This window comes from Tursiops truncatus, chromosome 1 (genome assembly GCF_011762595.2).
Source record: "Tursiops truncatus isolate mTurTru1 chromosome 1, mTurTru1.mat.Y, whole genome shotgun sequence".
Taxonomy (NCBI): domain Eukaryota; kingdom Metazoa; phylum Chordata; class Mammalia; order Artiodactyla; family Delphinidae; genus Tursiops; species Tursiops truncatus.
Genome location: NC_047034.1, coordinates 45,092,536 through 45,109,354, shown reverse-complemented (window position 1 = coordinate 45,109,354; position 16,819 = coordinate 45,092,536). Strand labels below are relative to the sequence as shown.

The 16,819-nt window shown below is 34.0% G+C and overlaps 1 protein-coding gene across 9 annotated transcripts in view; it reads left to right on the top strand.

Moving 5' to 3' along the window:
- The window catches only part of SWT1 (SWT1 RNA endoribonuclease homolog), a 96,295-nt gene that overhangs the window by 64,267 nt on the left and 15,209 nt on the right, over positions 1-16,819 (top strand). For 6 of the 9 annotated variants that reach the window (XM_019952723.3, XM_019952727.3, XM_019952724.3 and 3 more), the window contains 2 exons: positions 8,102-8,168; positions 12,151-12,215. In XM_019952723.3, coding sequence (XP_019808282.1) covers positions 8,102-8,168; positions 12,151-12,215 — 132 coding nt within the window. Of the gene's footprint in view, positions 1-4,741; positions 4,765-8,101; positions 8,169-12,150; positions 12,217-16,819 lie in introns of those variants that run through there. The other 3 variants (XR_012331156.1, XM_073803478.1, XR_012331157.1) reach the window with 2 other exon arrangements.

The window sequence follows — 16,819 nt, the reverse complement described above, 5'->3', positions numbered from 1 at the left end:
AAGGTAAGAATATGCTGCTTTGTGAACATAGTTAAGATTTTTCTGAAGATGGCTTTTAATTGAACACTAAACCTAGTGAGATGGATTTTTGATATCACCACAAGCTGTCTTTTCGTCAGTCAGAGATTCTAAATATTTTAGAAGGTCATTTCCATGACCTTTCTGGGAATAAATTGTAGTACTGATGTCAGTTCCCATAATTCCTGTGAAGTCACATAAAGATAAAACTGAGGCTAGGAATATGCATGTTCTGTCTGGGTGTGGCCAACACAGCTAAGCAAAGTTCAGTAATATGGCTGCAGCTGATTACCATAGTAACAGCTTTTATTTCTAGGGGTGCTCCTAGATCCTGGTGATGTGAAACAGTATGCTCTCATCTGGTTGGCAGCCAATGGGTAGGGCATAGTTCCTGTGTTTCTCCATGTTCAGATCATATTTTATAGATTATGTTCTGTATTGATAATAATCATGTTTTTGTTAGAGTTTGGCTCCACCTTTACCTTAATTGCAATAATTAGGGATTGAAAATGTTATTGGTTACATATTGGCCATCTTCTCTGCCTTTCATTTTTCTGGAATTCCCTTATTGATGTTTACATCAACATCCAAGACAAAAGAGAGAAGATTGTCACCGTTCATATGGATCACATAAAAGTTCACTGCTGGACAGACTTTACAAGGAGATAACAGGTCCCCAAACGGTTTGAACTAAATATTTATTTAGTTCTTAGTTGATAAGCTACAGTGATAATTGGGGGTGTTTTTTAAGATAAGAGGTAGAAGAATAATAATAGCTAACATTTTGTTGAGCCAAGAACTGTTCCAAGTATGTTATACATATTAACTCATTTAATCCTCTTAACAGTCCTGGGAGATAAGTACTGTTATTATCCATGTTATACATGAGAAACATAGGTGCAGAGGAGTAAAGTAATATACCTGATGCCACTCAGCTGGAAAGTGGTAGAACTATGATTTGAACTCAAGCAGACTGAGTCCAGAGACCATGATCATAATCATTATATTGTTATGCTTAAATGCCAATGTAGAAAATACATTGGCGGAAGAGGCTGGTGACCCATATAAGAGAATTAGTGGAAAGTGTATGGATATATGGTGTTTTAACCTTTCTGCAAAATTAACAGAGCTGTAGTATTTGCCAGTATGTTCTAATTGTATGTATGTTTATGTGTAGCACACATGTAAGCCGTATAATCTTTTCCTTAATCTAAATGATATTTTCTTTCTGTAGAATTTGCTTTTATAATTAAATTTCAAATGTAGTCATTAAAATTACCTATAAACTCTCCTTGTTCCTACCACCAACTTTATAAAAAAAATCTCCAGTGTTCTGAATAGATCAAATTTTAATTATTAACTGTATCCAAACTAATCCAAAGTTCCTACATTTAATACCTATATCTACAAAATTCTTCACTCTAAAGGGAAAACAGGAACATAAAATAATTTATTTTGTTTAAGTTGTTTAACTTTATTTTTTGCTTTTTAATTGCATATGGTGTTCTTTTAAAATCTGGGGCTGATGGATATCTTCCACTTGCATAGCTGATTTCACCAAATTAACTATAGAAAACATATGATTTTAATTTTACTTGTAATAGAGGACCCCCAAAAATGTACTCTAAGATCCAATAACGTTTTCCTGATGAGCATATCCTATTGTTAATTTGATAAATTTTCACCCAGTTTATCAGTAATACAACTTAAATTCATCATCAGCAAAATTCAGTTTGCATGTCACTGTATTAAAATAAGAGGAACATGGATGGAGCTAGAGATTATCATACTAAGTGAAGTAAGTCAGACAGAGAAAGACAAATACCATATGATATCACTTATATGTGGAATCTAAAGTATGATACAAATGAACTTATTTACAAAACAGAAACAGACTCACAGACATAAAAAACAAACTTACGGTTATTAAAGGGGTGGGGGAGGGATAAGTTAGGAGTTTGGGGGTAGCAGATACAAACTACTATTTTTAAAAAAAGGAAGGAGAAAAAGGACAGAACTCTAGGGTCAGAATGATCTGAAGTTGAATCCTAGTTCCATCCACTTACTATCTCTGTCACCTAGATATGTTAATTAACCTTTTTTGTATTTGTTTCCTAATCTATAAAATGGAGTTTATAATAATTGCTTTATTAAATTGCAGAAATTAAAGGAGACAGCATTTGTTCCATCCCTGGCACTTGGTAGATGCTGAATAACTATTGTCCTCAATAAAGATGTAATAGTTGATTCATAGTAAAATTTAAGCTCTGAGTCAGTTCTTAGCTTTGGAGAATGTACAATGAGTTTTTAAAATAATGTTGTAAACAAACATTTTTACTTCATGTAATTATGTATTTTTTTAAAATAAATTTATTTATTTCATTTATTTTATTTTTGGCTGCGTTGGGTGTTCGTTGCTGCGTGCGGGCTTTCTCTGGTTGCGGCGCGCGGGCTTCACATTGAGGTGGCTTCTCTTGTTGCGGAGCACAGGCTCTAGGCACACGGGCTTCAGTAGTTGTGGCTCGTGGGCTCCAGAGCACAGGCTCAGTAGTTGTGGCACACGGCCTTAGCTGCTGCATGGCATGTGGGATTTTCCCGGACCAGGGCTCGAACCTGTGTCCCCTGCCTTGGCAGGCGGATTCTTAACCACTGTGCCACCAGGGAAACCCTAATTACATATTTTTAATCTAACTTCTTTACTGTAGTAAAATACACGTAAAATAAATTTACCGTTGTTACCATTTTTAAGTGTTCTTAAAAATGTATTAATGGGGTATTAAATACATTCATAATGTTGTGCAACTGTCACCACCATCCATATCCATAACTCTTTTCATCTTGTATAACTGAAACTCTATTCCCATTAAATAGTAACTCCTCATTTCCGCTTCCTCCCCAGCCCCTGGTAGCCACCATTCTGCCTATCTATAATTTTGACTACTCCAGGTATATACACAAAAGAATTGAAAATAAAATCTTGTTTCTGTGCAAAGGGCTTGCTGCCCAATTCGCATACAAGCCAGTACCATGACACCAGCTTTTGAGAAGAGGAAAGACTTTATTGTAAGGTTGACTGGCAAGGAAACAAGGAGGCACGGCTCTCAAATCTGTCTCATCAATCTGGGGTTTGGTCAAACTTTCATGAGTTAGGGGAAGAGGGTTGGTTTGAGCCCTGGTGGGGCAGGTTTCCATTGGAGGGCTTTGGAACTTGGCCATTTATGGTAAGGTTAGGTAAAGGGGCTTCAGCACTGGATCTTCCTGAACAATGGACCCTTCACTTCTGAAAGGGTTCTGGTCACATCTGGTCCTTTGGTTCTGTGGAGGGGAGAAACTTTGGTTCCAGGTGTTATTTGAGGTCAAAATTTTCTCTTCTGCGTGTGCTTCGGCTGCATGACTTGTGGTTTTGTTTTGTTGTCTCTGAAAAACAACTCAGTATCTTGTTAGATACAGGACAGGGCCAGTTTGGGCTGGTTCTGCAATTATAGTGTCAAAGAGATATTTACATACCTATGTTCATAGCAGCATTATTCACAGTAAGTAAAACATGAAAGTAACTCGTGTCTGTCAGCAGATGAATAAATAAGCAAAATGCGGTATATGGATAACAGTGGAATATTATTCATCCTTAAAAAGGAAGGAAATTCTGACATATGCTACAACATGGATGAACCCTGAGGACAGTATGCTAAGTAAAATAAGTCATATAATTAGTTTTTAAACTTATTTTTAATTTTCTTCAAGCATGAAAAACTATTTAAAATATTATATTAATGTGAAACTGCCTTGCCAGCAGGGAACATAATTTATTCAGTTCTGTGGGTTGTAAGTTAAGATTTATAAATATCCAAGAATATGCTCTCTCTTCTTTTGAATTTCTAGAATTAGATATTAAACTTGAATATTCTAGACTTATTTCCCCACTCCTGAGTCTGATGCTTTATTTCTCCTATATAGGAGAAAAGTTTTATTTGAATTTTTAAAATCCTTATTTAAAAATTAGTCCATTTTAATGCATTATTTGATTTTTTAATTTTAGTCAGATTAACTTTCATTTCTTTTTAAAATTTTTGAGTAGCATAGTCTTTTTCTTGATGAGATACATTGATATTTGTCTAATATTGATAAGATGGAAATGAAATTTGTTTAACTCAGATTAACTTGTTGCTTACTTAATGTTAATTGCTCATAAATAAATAGAAAACTCAAAGTGCTTATGTGGTTAAGAGTCAGGACTTGTTGGTTCTGCTACTGACTTCCTTTGTGGTTTTGAAAAAGATATAACAACTACAAAGATTTAGTGTTTGAACATACACAGAATAGTTTGCCAGAAGCATTTGATACAAGGCAAATTAACGAGGTTGTTTTTGCTTACATATGAAATTCTTGAAAGATTTTAAAGAACTTTATTTCATTTGATTTCATAAAATCATTTAAGGCAAGAAGATGTGCGGGTTATCCTTTTTTATTAGTGGAAAAAGCATGGACTCCAGAGTCAAACCAATAGAGATTTAGGTACCTACCACCACTCTGTAATCTTGGGCAAGTTTTTTACAACCTTGAGCCTTGGTTTCTACATCTGAAAACTGGTTTTCATAGCACCTAATATTTATTGACATGTGCCAGGCATTGTGCTAATAAACATTTTGGTATTTTAGATATATTGTTTTATTTACTTCATATAATAACCTTATTCAGTAAATACTACTTTCTCCTCATTTCACAGGTGAGGAGCTGGGGTACAGAAAAGTAGGTAACTTGATCAACTTGGTTTGTAAATAATCTGCGAGCAGCAGATTAAATCCTACTTCAGTCTATTTCCTAATTCTGATTCCAAAATTCTAAAGTGAAATTTCAAGATTATAACAACTTGAAGATAGGCAACCATGTCTTTTTTCTTTTATATTCCATAGCTCTTAGTATCATATACATTTGAGAGAATAGTATGCATTTGATATATACTTATTGATTGTTATGAATTTCTCTTGAAAAACAGATGTGGATATATTTATAAATTAAAAAATGGCCATTTTCTCTAAGGGCTAATCCTTTCTATTCTTTTTAAAAGTTGCCATTGAAGGGTAATTTTAGGACTTTCATTCTAAGAGTCTTTTGTCTTTGTGCTGGTATTTTAAAAAGAAATGAGAAAGCTATAGAGAAGGCTGACCTCTCAAGAATTTTTGTGTGGGGAATTACTAAGGCATGAAAGTTCATAAACTATTTTTCTCCATTTCATTTTTTGTGTATTTTCAACAAGCTGTACTTCTAGTTAGTAAAAGTTGGCAGTTTTTGTTTATACCAGGCCAAATTCCATTCTCATAAACTCAAACTTCATTGGACATAATGAAGTCTAAATTCAACCCTAAATTGAGTGTATTTTAATAAATATTGTCTAGTCTCTTTGGGGCTCAATTTACCTCAAAATATTTTTTTTAATTGGGGTATAGTTGTTTTACAGTGCTGTGTTTCTACTGTACAGTGAATCAAAACATTTTTAAGAGTAGCAAATTTTATAACAACTCCTATAATGTGTATCCTTGTTTTAAAAAATAACATGTACAATTTTATTCTGATTATAATAGTAATATATTTGTGAATGATGCTGACATCCCAATAAGCCTTTTTTCATTAGAATATAATTCTGTGGAAATTTTGTCAAATAATCAAGTATTTAAGTTTGTACAATGTACATCATTGTACATCTCAGTAAATTTATTTATAAAAATCATTGAATTGTTAAAATGAGTGAATAGTAAGACTGTTAAAAAATAAACAGTAAGATTGTTAAAAAATAGTTTTACAGTCTTGAACAGTAAGACTGTTAAAAAAATAAAACCATGCTGGGAGTTTAAAATTTTTTCAGTTTTTGCTAATTGGAAAACTAGGATGATGTAATTGTTTTCTTTATTTCGTACTATGGCTATGACTTGTTGCTATAGATAAATGACTATTTTACCTAAAACTAGTTTTTCTGCAAAGTATTTCAGTACAGAGAAATGTTAACTTTATTCTCTGGCAAAGAGCGTACTTGGCTTGAAATTTATAAGGCTCTCTTATAAAACATCTTGCTTTATCTATTTTTTTTACCCTCTTTATGGACAGTTTGGATTATTTCCAAAGCTATAAAAAAGAATGGGTGTAAATTATTCTACATTGCTTATAGTTTGTTTACACTAGGTTACAAAGTTGGAACACACTATTTTTCCATTGCTTTTCTAGAAGATTAGTTTAGCTTATCTATATAGCTTTGTTCTCATATTTGAAAACAAATTATTTATGGACTCTCTCCAATGTATTTATCCTCTTGTTTTTTCTTTCTTTTTTTCGGTATTGAGATTGTGTCTTAAAATTACTTGTTGGGAGAATAATTTTTTCTATGAAACATTTTTAGGCAGATTTTTTTTGGCTGCACCGTGAGGCATGCAGGATCTCAGCTCCCCAACCAGGGATCAAACCCGTGCCCTTTGCATTGGGAGCACAGAGTCTTAACCACTGGACCTCCAGGGAAGACCCATAGGCAGATATTTGTTTGTTCTTAAAGATATTCTGTATGTGTCTCCTCCAAAAGAGTATGACCCATTTAAAAATTTGACTATATCCTGAGAAATTATTTATAAAAGCTCTCCCACAAGTCTGATGAGGGCCAACTTGTTTAAAGATCTAATTAAGTTTATTGAGATGAGTTAACTCTAATGTCTGACAGCATCAAGCATTGGCAAGGATGTGAGAACCTAGAGACACTGTTGTAATTAAAAGGCACTTGGAATTTAAGAATTAATTGGGGTGGATTGATTTCTCATAAGTTAAATCATCATGAACTTATTCTGTGGCTTGAAAGTATTAGGCATTAGATGGTAATAGTTATTGTTACTATTTTATATATACATATATATAGTACTTGCTGTATATCAGACACTGTTATAAAGACTTTACAGTAACTTGTTTAATTGTCACTATAATCCTATGAAGTAAAGACTGTCACCATCCTCATTTAGCAGATAAGGAAAATAAGTCGCACAGAACTCACTCAAGAACACAGAACCCAGGCAGACATTGCTCTTAACCACTTTACCATAATGAAAGGACTGCTTTCCTTTTCTTTCCCTTTTTTCAAAAGAAAAAAAATTCATCTTGAAAGAATTAAAAAAATACTTAGTATAAGAAAATGAGAATTAATACTTTACCGCTAGAGGGAGAAACATGATCTTCCATTTCCTTCTTTTTATTTCTTGTTTCCATTTTATGTTTTTATGTTACTTTATTTATTTATTTTTTCACCGTACTCGGGCCGGGCCTCTCAGTGTTGTGGCCTCTCCCGGTGCGGAGCACAGGCTCTGGACGCGCAGGCTCAGCAGCCATGTCTCACGGGCCCAGCCGCTCCGCGGCATGTGGGATCTTACCGGACCGGGGCACGCACCCGTGTCCCCTGCATCGTCAGGCGGACTCTCAACTACTGCGCCACCAGGGAAGCCCTGTTTTTATGTTATTTTTATGAGTCAGTGTTACTTCTAACAACTGACATAGTCTGATTACTAATGCTTTTTCATCAACTGCTACGCTGTTAGTTCAAATAGTATTATTTGAATTTAGTCACAGAATCTTTATTAGGATTTTTTTTTATGTGTTTGATAGTTTATATCAGTTGTCCACTTGGATTGGTTGCACATTTTTGTGGAAAATCTTTAAGCTTTATCTGCAGCTTAAAAGATAAGGAGTGTAAAGGTACTTCACATTTCTACCTACCTTTTGAAAAATATGTATCATTGTAACTCAAAATGTGAACTATAATTTCATGTTAGAATGCTAATGGTTGTTGATTAACTGATGATGTAAATATTAATATAAGTAAACAAAAATCTTTTAATAATTTGATATCAATTGATAATCGATATTTGTTGAAGTAAGCTCATGGTTTTATAACTGTAATTGATAAATAAAGCCCCCAAAAGATTGTAAACATTTTAATAAGCTTGTTATACAATAAGGTATCTCTCACAGTATGAATATGTGCTGGGAGAAAAGTTCAAGGTATTGTTTTTTCTTAAATCATTCATTCTTCCTCCTTTGTTTTTATTTTATTTTTTAGGATTTTGGCACCCAGTAGTAATTATCAAGATGTTGAGACCCTCTATAACTTCCTAATCAAGTATGAGGTAGGAGAAATATTTTTAAATGTTTATCATATTTCCATTATAATCAAGCTTTAATATAAACAAACATAGGTGTTCTAAAATGTAATCAAATGCTATTTAATTGATATTTGCTTTAAATTCTTGAATGCCACAGAAGTTTGCCAGTGCCAGTCAGTTTTTTTCTTTTTTTCATTCTCTAAGTAAAAACATACAGTAGAGACCTATAATAATACACTTTATCCAACACAGAATTGTTTCTCATCAGGGGTGCTGTTGGCATTTTGGACAGGTCATTTCTTCATTGTGTGGAACGTTGCAGGATGCTTTAACATCTCTGCTCCTCAGATACTAAATGCCAGTAGCTCCCCCAGTCAGTGTGACAAGCAAAAATATCTTCCCACTGCACCCCACTCACTCAGATGGCCCCTAGGGAGGAAGAACCACCTCCGGTTGAGAACTACTGATTGCTGAAAAAGAAAGCTATAATTTAGTTTCCTCCATAGCAGCAGTATAGACCTTGGAATTAAAGTTCTGGTGAGGCTCCAGTGTATTTTGTAAATTAGTCTGCATGCTTTTCTTATCCTTGTTGATCCAAGGAAAGTATTCTGTTGATCTTCAGTTTTTGTTTGCCTAAAGTTCTTTACCCATGTGCCCATATATTCTTTCTTTTTAAGTGTGTGTGTGTTTAATTTTTAAAATACTCTAAATAAAGGAATATGACATATTTTCAGGTGTCACTTTTCTTATGGAGTCAAACTTCTTTAAATATATTTCTTCACTTTTATTCCTGGTTAGCTCTTTATTTAACTTTTTTATGCCACATCTTACATTAAGAACCTAGTGACTAAGAACACAGACTCTGAAGTCAAACTACTCATGTTCAAATGTTGCCGCCTATTAACTGTATGATCTTAGACGAGTTATTTAATTCTCTTTGCCTCAGTTGCTTCATCTGTAAAATGGGAATAACATAAGTGGATAAATTACAGCTATTCTTTAAAGACTAAATAACTTAATATATATAAAGTGCTCCAAACAGTACCAAGCACAGAGTAAGTGTTCAATAAGTGTTACTTATTTTATTTAAGGAAAGAGTGGTTGTTTACATGTACTTTTTTAAAGTTACATGTACTTTTTAAATCATCTCTTTTGAGATGATTCAGTGAAATAATTATTTCATTATACTTTCTGAATTTCAAATTCAATAAAAATATATTTGTAGAAACAATGGGGACAATTTTAAAATCACATATCCTTGAAAAATCTGATATATAGGTCTTCTTTGGATTTAGTGCTTTCTGTTGCTGAGAGCATTAGGAGAAAATACCCAACTTGCTATTTATAAGAATATGTGGATCTGAGTCCCAGATTTTGAAAGTATTTCTCTTAGCAGAACTTCCTCCCCAGTACCAGTTACTACATTGGATATATTTGTCTCACATCATAAACAGTGATACAACGATTTAAATTTTTTAAGATGTTTGGCTATTTTTATACTTAACCTTTGCCTTCTGATCTTGATTTTTTAAGAATTAAAAATAATATAGTCATTTCTGATATTTGGCATTCACTGTAAATAGTACAGCTAAGAATTAACGACACCAATTCCATAATCCATTTACAACCACAACTCTAACGTTTACTGATGGGGAGGCATCTTTTAGCTCTTTGTTTTCTGGGAATTATTAAATGATATTTAATAGCGTAATTTAAAATGTCCCAATATGAGTAATTTAAAATGTCTTGTATCAGAATTAATGAATAGAATGAAATGGTATATTTCAGCCTAGAACCTGTGATGTATGTCATGAATTTGTGTTTCAGTTTTCCTTTATTAGTAGTAGATTAACTGCCTACTTTATAAGTCATCTGCTGTAACCTGGAGCCACATCACACTTACACTCCAGCCACGTTCTGGGATAAGTGTCTAAATGTACGTGGATGATTGTTTTTTAAAGTAAAGATAAATCTAAATACTTTTTGCTAAAAATCTACTAATGGCTTCAAAAACTATTTTGTATTCATATTATATCAGGTTCAAAATCAGTTCTTCAGCTGATTTTTCTTAGCAGTTGATAGAGAATAGATTATTCCATTCATCTTCTGATCAAAGATCTGCAGTGTTGATTGTTGAAATTTGCTGGCCTAAGTTTGGATACATTATAGGTCCTAGCATGTTGGGGCAGTAGTGAAAATATCAAAGGCCCTTGAGACCAGGGCAGAATATGTAAAGAAATAGGAATTGGACTGGTCGATAAGTTAACTCTAAATGTATATTTTAGAACATTTTTGGAAGATTATTTTAATAAAAATTATAAAGTACTTAATCATGATCAATTATACACCAATTTCATAAATCATTAAATATAATAGTAAATATTATGTATAATTAAATAACATTAAATTATATATAAATATATAATCCTAATTTTAAGTGAAAATTTAGGATTATATACATTTCAACTGTTATATTTAAAAACTATGTGTTTTTAACCTTCAGTGAATGGAACATTTTCTATACAAATATGGTGACCTTATGAAAATACTGAGGAAGCTCGTAGAACTTTTGCAAATAAGCAAAACCCTAAAATCCATAGAAAACTTTCATGATATAAATCTTTAAAGTAGTGTTAATTAAATCTGGGTAGGAGCATTTTTCCTCATCAAAAAACTGCATACGGGGCTTCCCTGGTGGCGCAGTGGTTGAGAGTCCGCCTGCCAATGCAGGGGACACGGGTTTGTGCCCCGATCCGGGAAGATCCCACATGCTGCGGAGTGGCTAGGCCCGTGAGCCATGGCCGCTGAGCCTGTGCGTCCGGAACCTGTGCTCCGCAATGGGAGAGGCCACAACAGTGACAGGCCTGCGTACAGCAAAAAAAAAACAAAAACAAAAACAAAAAAAACCTGCATACGGCTAATAATAGCTTGAGTATTTTTAAAAGTAAATTGAATAGAAGATAGTCTCATTTAGTTTCCCTTCACTAATACAGAATCTCTAAAAACTTAGACACTGGGTTATATCTTGAGTAATCTGATAAAAAGAATTTCCTTCTACAAATTTCCAGATTGTTCCTTGCAACTTAAGTACAATACTGTCTAAATCAGTGGTAAGTCGCAAGAAATACAGGATTCCTTCAGTGTGTTCTCCACGTGTGCCACAACAAGTTTTTGTATGATGAAGGACTTTTATATTTTTATAGTGTTGTAAATTGTCTCTGAATTATAATATTTATAAACTTAAACATATTAGTTTAAATACTTAGACCTCAGTAGTCTGAAAAACACATTTCTTCAGAAAATGTCTATAAATCAGGCTTTTTCCTAAACAGGTAGATCTTTCCACACAGTTTATAACCTTAGTGTTTAAATGAAAGTTATTCAGTAATAACTTTCAGAAGTGTCAATCATAGTATTCAAATATTGTTAGAGTTGAATATTTAACTTTTTCTTTCAGCTTGAATTATTTCTATTCATGAAATAAGAGCTGGCTGATTCTGCTTACAGTAGTCTACCTATGGAACCCCAGATCTACTCTAGTCTTTTAAGTACAGCTGTTAAAATTTTTTTTAACAATTTATTTACTTCTCCCAGAAAATAAATATTGAATAAGTACATTAGGGCTAGGCTAATTGATGCATGAATCTGTTGATAAGAGCCAGTAGTGGTAGAATTTAGTGTTTCATGTACTACACGTTTTTTTCTGTCCGTTTGATGTATAAAATGATCATCTGCTTTTTGAGATTCCCACTAACCTCAGGACCATCTCACTTCTTCTGGTTCTGTGAACAGATTAAGTTGTAACAATAGGACTAATATTTTTACACATAGTTCAGTGTTAGTATTATGGTCACTGATCTTCTAATTGTTATTATTTAGTCCTTTTTATGCAAAAACTAGAAACTTGACATTCTGCTTCCTCAGAATATGGGCCATTCTAATTGTGCTCTCACCACTCATTTGACTTAATATGCATTTTAAATAGCTATATCTTGGTTCTTTTCAGGTAAATAAAAATGTCAAATTTACTGCCCAGGAACTTTATGATTGTGTTTCACAGGCTGAGTATCGGTAAGTCATATCTGTGTGTAGATATATCAGTGTAACACTCTTTTACCATGTATAGCACCACTTGGTGGTGGTGCTGAAGGGTTCTTTTTACGTCTTCACTAAACTATGACATTTTTTTAACCTTTCTAAATATGAAATATACATACATAAGAGCTGTGTGTGTATGTATGTATGCATATAGCAAGTTTAAGTTTGAAAGTGGTTCTCAAGCTTTGGGGCATCAAGGTTCTTTTATATTTTTTAAAAATACTGAACACCCCTAAGAGCTTTTGTTTATGTGGGTCTTATCTATCTAAATTTACTGTATTAGAAATTAGAATTGAGAAATTTAAAAATATTCATTTAAAAATAACAACTAATTACATGTTATGATAAGTAACATAATTATGAAAATAATTTTTCCCAAACACAAAATATTACTTACAAGCATGGCGTTGTAAGAGATTTTTGCAAATCTCTTAATGTCTGACTTAATAGAAGACAGGTAGATTCTCATTGCTTCTTTTGCATTTAGTCTCAGTAATCCCATGTTACATATCTATGGAAAACTGTTGTACACTCTCATAAGGACGAGAATTCAAAAGGCAAATCACGTCTTAGTCTTACAGAAATACCTTTGACCTCACAGACCCTTTGAAAGAGTCTACATTCCCCAGTCTATGTTTTGAAGAACAGGTCGTATAAAGAATACTCATATGCCTGCCATTCAGTTGATAAAATAGACCTTTACCCACCTTTATTTGTATCCTCCCTCCCATGTTCTCCTTAGTGGGGATATATACGTAGTACGCACAGGGTATAGGTGTAAAGCCCTTCAATCCTGGGCCAAGGCAGACAAATTCATGAGGATTAGATACCCATTTAACCCTTCCAGGGTTGCCCTCCAGTCCCATAACCCCTGCCCCCAACCCCCAACCCATATTGTTTTTTTTTTATAATTTTATTGAAGTACAGTTGATTTACAGTGTTGTGTTAATTTCTGCTGTACAGCAAAGTGACTCAGTTATACATATATATTTATATTCTTTTTCATATTCTTTTCCATTATGGTTTATCACAGGATATCGAATATAGTTCTCTGTGTTATATGGTAGGACCTTGTTGTTTATCCATTCTAAATGTAATAGTTTGCATCTGCTAACCCCCAACTCACAATCCTTCCCTCCCCGACCCCGCCTCCCCCTTGGCAAACACAAGTCTGTTCTCTGTATCTGTGAGTCTGTTTTTGTTTCAAAGATATGTTCATTTGTGTCATATTTTAGATTCCACGTGTAAGTGATATCATATCTTTCTGACTTACTTCACTTAAAAGGTCCATCCCTGTTGCTGCAAATGGCATTATTTCATTCTTTTTTATGGCTGAGTAATATTCCATCGTGTGTGTGTGTATGTCTGTGTGTGTGTGTGTGTGTGTGTATACCACATCTTTCTCCATTCATCTGTCAGTGGACATTTAGGTTGTATCCATGTCTTGGCTATTGTAAATAGTACTGCTGTGAACACAGGGCTGCATGTATCTTTTCAAATTATAGCTTTGTCTGGGTGTATGCCCAGGAGTGGGATTGCTGGATCATATGGCAACTCTATTTTTAGTTTTTTGAAGAACCTCCATACTGTTTTCCACGGTGGCTGCACCAATTTACATTCCCACCAACAGTGTAAAAGGGTTCCCTTTTCTCCACACCCATTTCCATTCTGACTGGTGTGAGATGGTACCTCATTGTAATTTTGATTTGCATTTCTCTATTAATTGGGGATGATGAGCATCTTTTCATGTGCCTACTGGCCGTCTGTATGTCTTCTTTGGAGAAATGTCTATTTAGGTCTTCTGTTCATTTTTCGATTGGGTTGTTTGTTTTTGTTGTTGTTGAGTTGTATGAGCTGTTTGTATACTTTGGAAAGTAAGCTGTTGCCAGTCGCATCATTTGCCAATATTTTCTCCCATTCTGTAGGTTGTCTTTTCATTTTGTTTATGGTTTCCTTTGCTGTGCAAAAGCTTATAAGTTTGATTAGGTCCCATTTGTTTATATTTGCTTTTATTTCTGTTGCCTTGAGAGACTGACCAAAGAAAACATTGCTACGATTTATGTCAGAGAATGTTTTGCCTATGTTTTCTTCTAGGAGTTTTATGGTGTCTTGTCTTATATTTAAGTCTTTAAGCCATGTTGAGTTTATTTTTGTGTATGGTGTGAGGGTGTGTTCTAGCTTCATTGGTTTACATACAGCTGTCCAACTTCCCAACCCCACTTGCTGAAGGGACTGTCTTTACCCCACTGTATATTCTTGCCTCCTTTGTAGAAGATTAATTGTCCATTGGTGTGTGGATTTATTTCTGGGCTCTCTATTCTGTTCCATTGATCCATATTGTTTTGTTTGTTTGTTTTTACTTAAAAATTTTATTTATTATGTAATCAATATAATACATGCTTATAAAAATGCAGAAATTGCAGATAAATTTCATTTTTTAATATACTTTTACATAGATTATACTGTATATATATGGTTCTGTATACTATTTATTTTCCAACTTAACAAACCTCAATAACCCACACCTCTGTAACCAGAATCTCAACAAGCATCATTTTTAATGTCTATATATACTTACATTGTCTAAATGTACCATGATTCAGTTAAGTATTTCCTTAAATGTTGGACATTGACCATATTTCCATTTTTAAACCACTTTATGTAATACTGTGTTCAGCATCTGCAGAAATCTTTGACCATGTTTCTATTTCTTTAGACTATGAACATCTTAAAAGATCTTGATAATCTGTTGACAAATTCTTCTCCCCAAAGACTCTCGTAGTTTATTTTTGAAACTACTAATATATAAAGAAGTATTTAGGGTTCTTGTCAAAATACTAGCTTTACCAAAATTTTTCTTTTCTTTTTCCCATCACACCATTCTGCCCTTTAGCTCATGTTAAAGGTGGGGAAGGGGGCTGGTGGATGGGGAGGAAAGACAGCCAAAAAACAAACAAAAATTACATACAATAATGGTGGTCATATATTCTACAAGTGATAGCCATTTTCAAATTTTCCATCAGCCTCCATCTTTAAAGGGACCCTCTCAGATGATATGAATGGGGAATCAAGGCTTATTTTGTTTTTATTTATTTTTTGAATTTTATTTTATTTATTTTTTTATACAGCAGGTTCTTATTAGTTTTCTATTTTATACATATTAGAGTATATATGTCAATCCCAATCTCCCAATTCATCCTACCACCACCACCACCCCGGCCACTTCCCCCCCTTCGTGTCCATACATTTGTTCTCTACATCTGTGTCTCCATTTCTGCCCTGCAAACCGTTTCATCTGTACCATTTTTCTAGGTTCCACATATATGCGTTAATATACAATATTTGTTTTTCTCTTTCTGATTTACTTCACTCTGTATGACAGTCTCTAGATCCATCCACATCTCTACAAATGACCCAATTTCGTTCCTTCTTATGGCTGAGTAATATTCCGTTGTATATATGTACCACATCTTCTTTATCCATTCGTCTGTCGATAGGCATTTAGGTTGCTTTCATGACCTGTCTATTGTAAATAGTGCTGCAATGAACATTGGGGTGCATGTGTATTTTTGAATTATAGTTTTCTCTGTGTATATGCCCAGTAGTGGGATTGCTGGGTCCTATGGTAATTCTATTTTTGGTTTTTTAAGGAACCTCCATACTGTTCTCCATAGTGGCTGTATCAATTTACATTCCCACCAACAGTGCAAGAGGGTTCCCTTTTCTCCACACCCTCTCCAGCATTTGTTGTTTGTATATTTTCTGATGATGCCCATTCTAACTGGTGTGAGGTGATACCTCATTGTAGTTTTGATTTGCATTTCTCTAATAATTAGTGATGTTGAGCAGCTTTTCATGTGCTTCTTGGCCATCTGTATGTCTTCTTTGGAGAAATGTCTACTTAGGTCTTCTGCCCATTTTTGGATTGGGTTGTTTGTTTTTTTAATATTGAGCTGCATGAGCTGTTTATATATTTGGGAGATTAATCCTTTGTCTGTTGATTCATTTGCAAATATTTTCTCCCATTCTGAGGGTTGTCTTTTTGTCTTGTTTGTAGTTTCCTTTGCTTTGCAAAAGCTTTTAAGTTTCATTAGGTCCCATTTGTTTATACTTCCATTACTCTAGGAGGTGGATCAAAAGAGATCTTGCTGTGATTTATGTCAAAGAGTGTTCTTCCTATATTTTCCTCTAAGTGTTTTATAGTGTCTGGTCTTACATTTAGGTCTTTAATCCATTTTGAGTTTATTTTTGTGTATGGTGTTAGGGAGTGTTCTAATTTCATTCTTTTACATGCATGTAGCTGTCCAGTTTTCCCAGCACCACTTATTGAAGAGACTGTCTTTTCTCCATGGTATATCCTTGCCTCCTTTGTCATAGATTAGTTGACCATAGGTGCATGGGTTCCTCTCTAGGCTTTCTCTCCTGTTCCATTTATCTATATTTCTATTTTTGTGCCAATACTATATTGTTTTGATTACTGTAGCTTTGTAGTATAGTCTGAAGTCAGGGAGTCTTGATTCCTCCACCTCCGTTTTCTTCCCACAAGACTGCTTCGTCTATTCGGGGTCTTTTGTGTC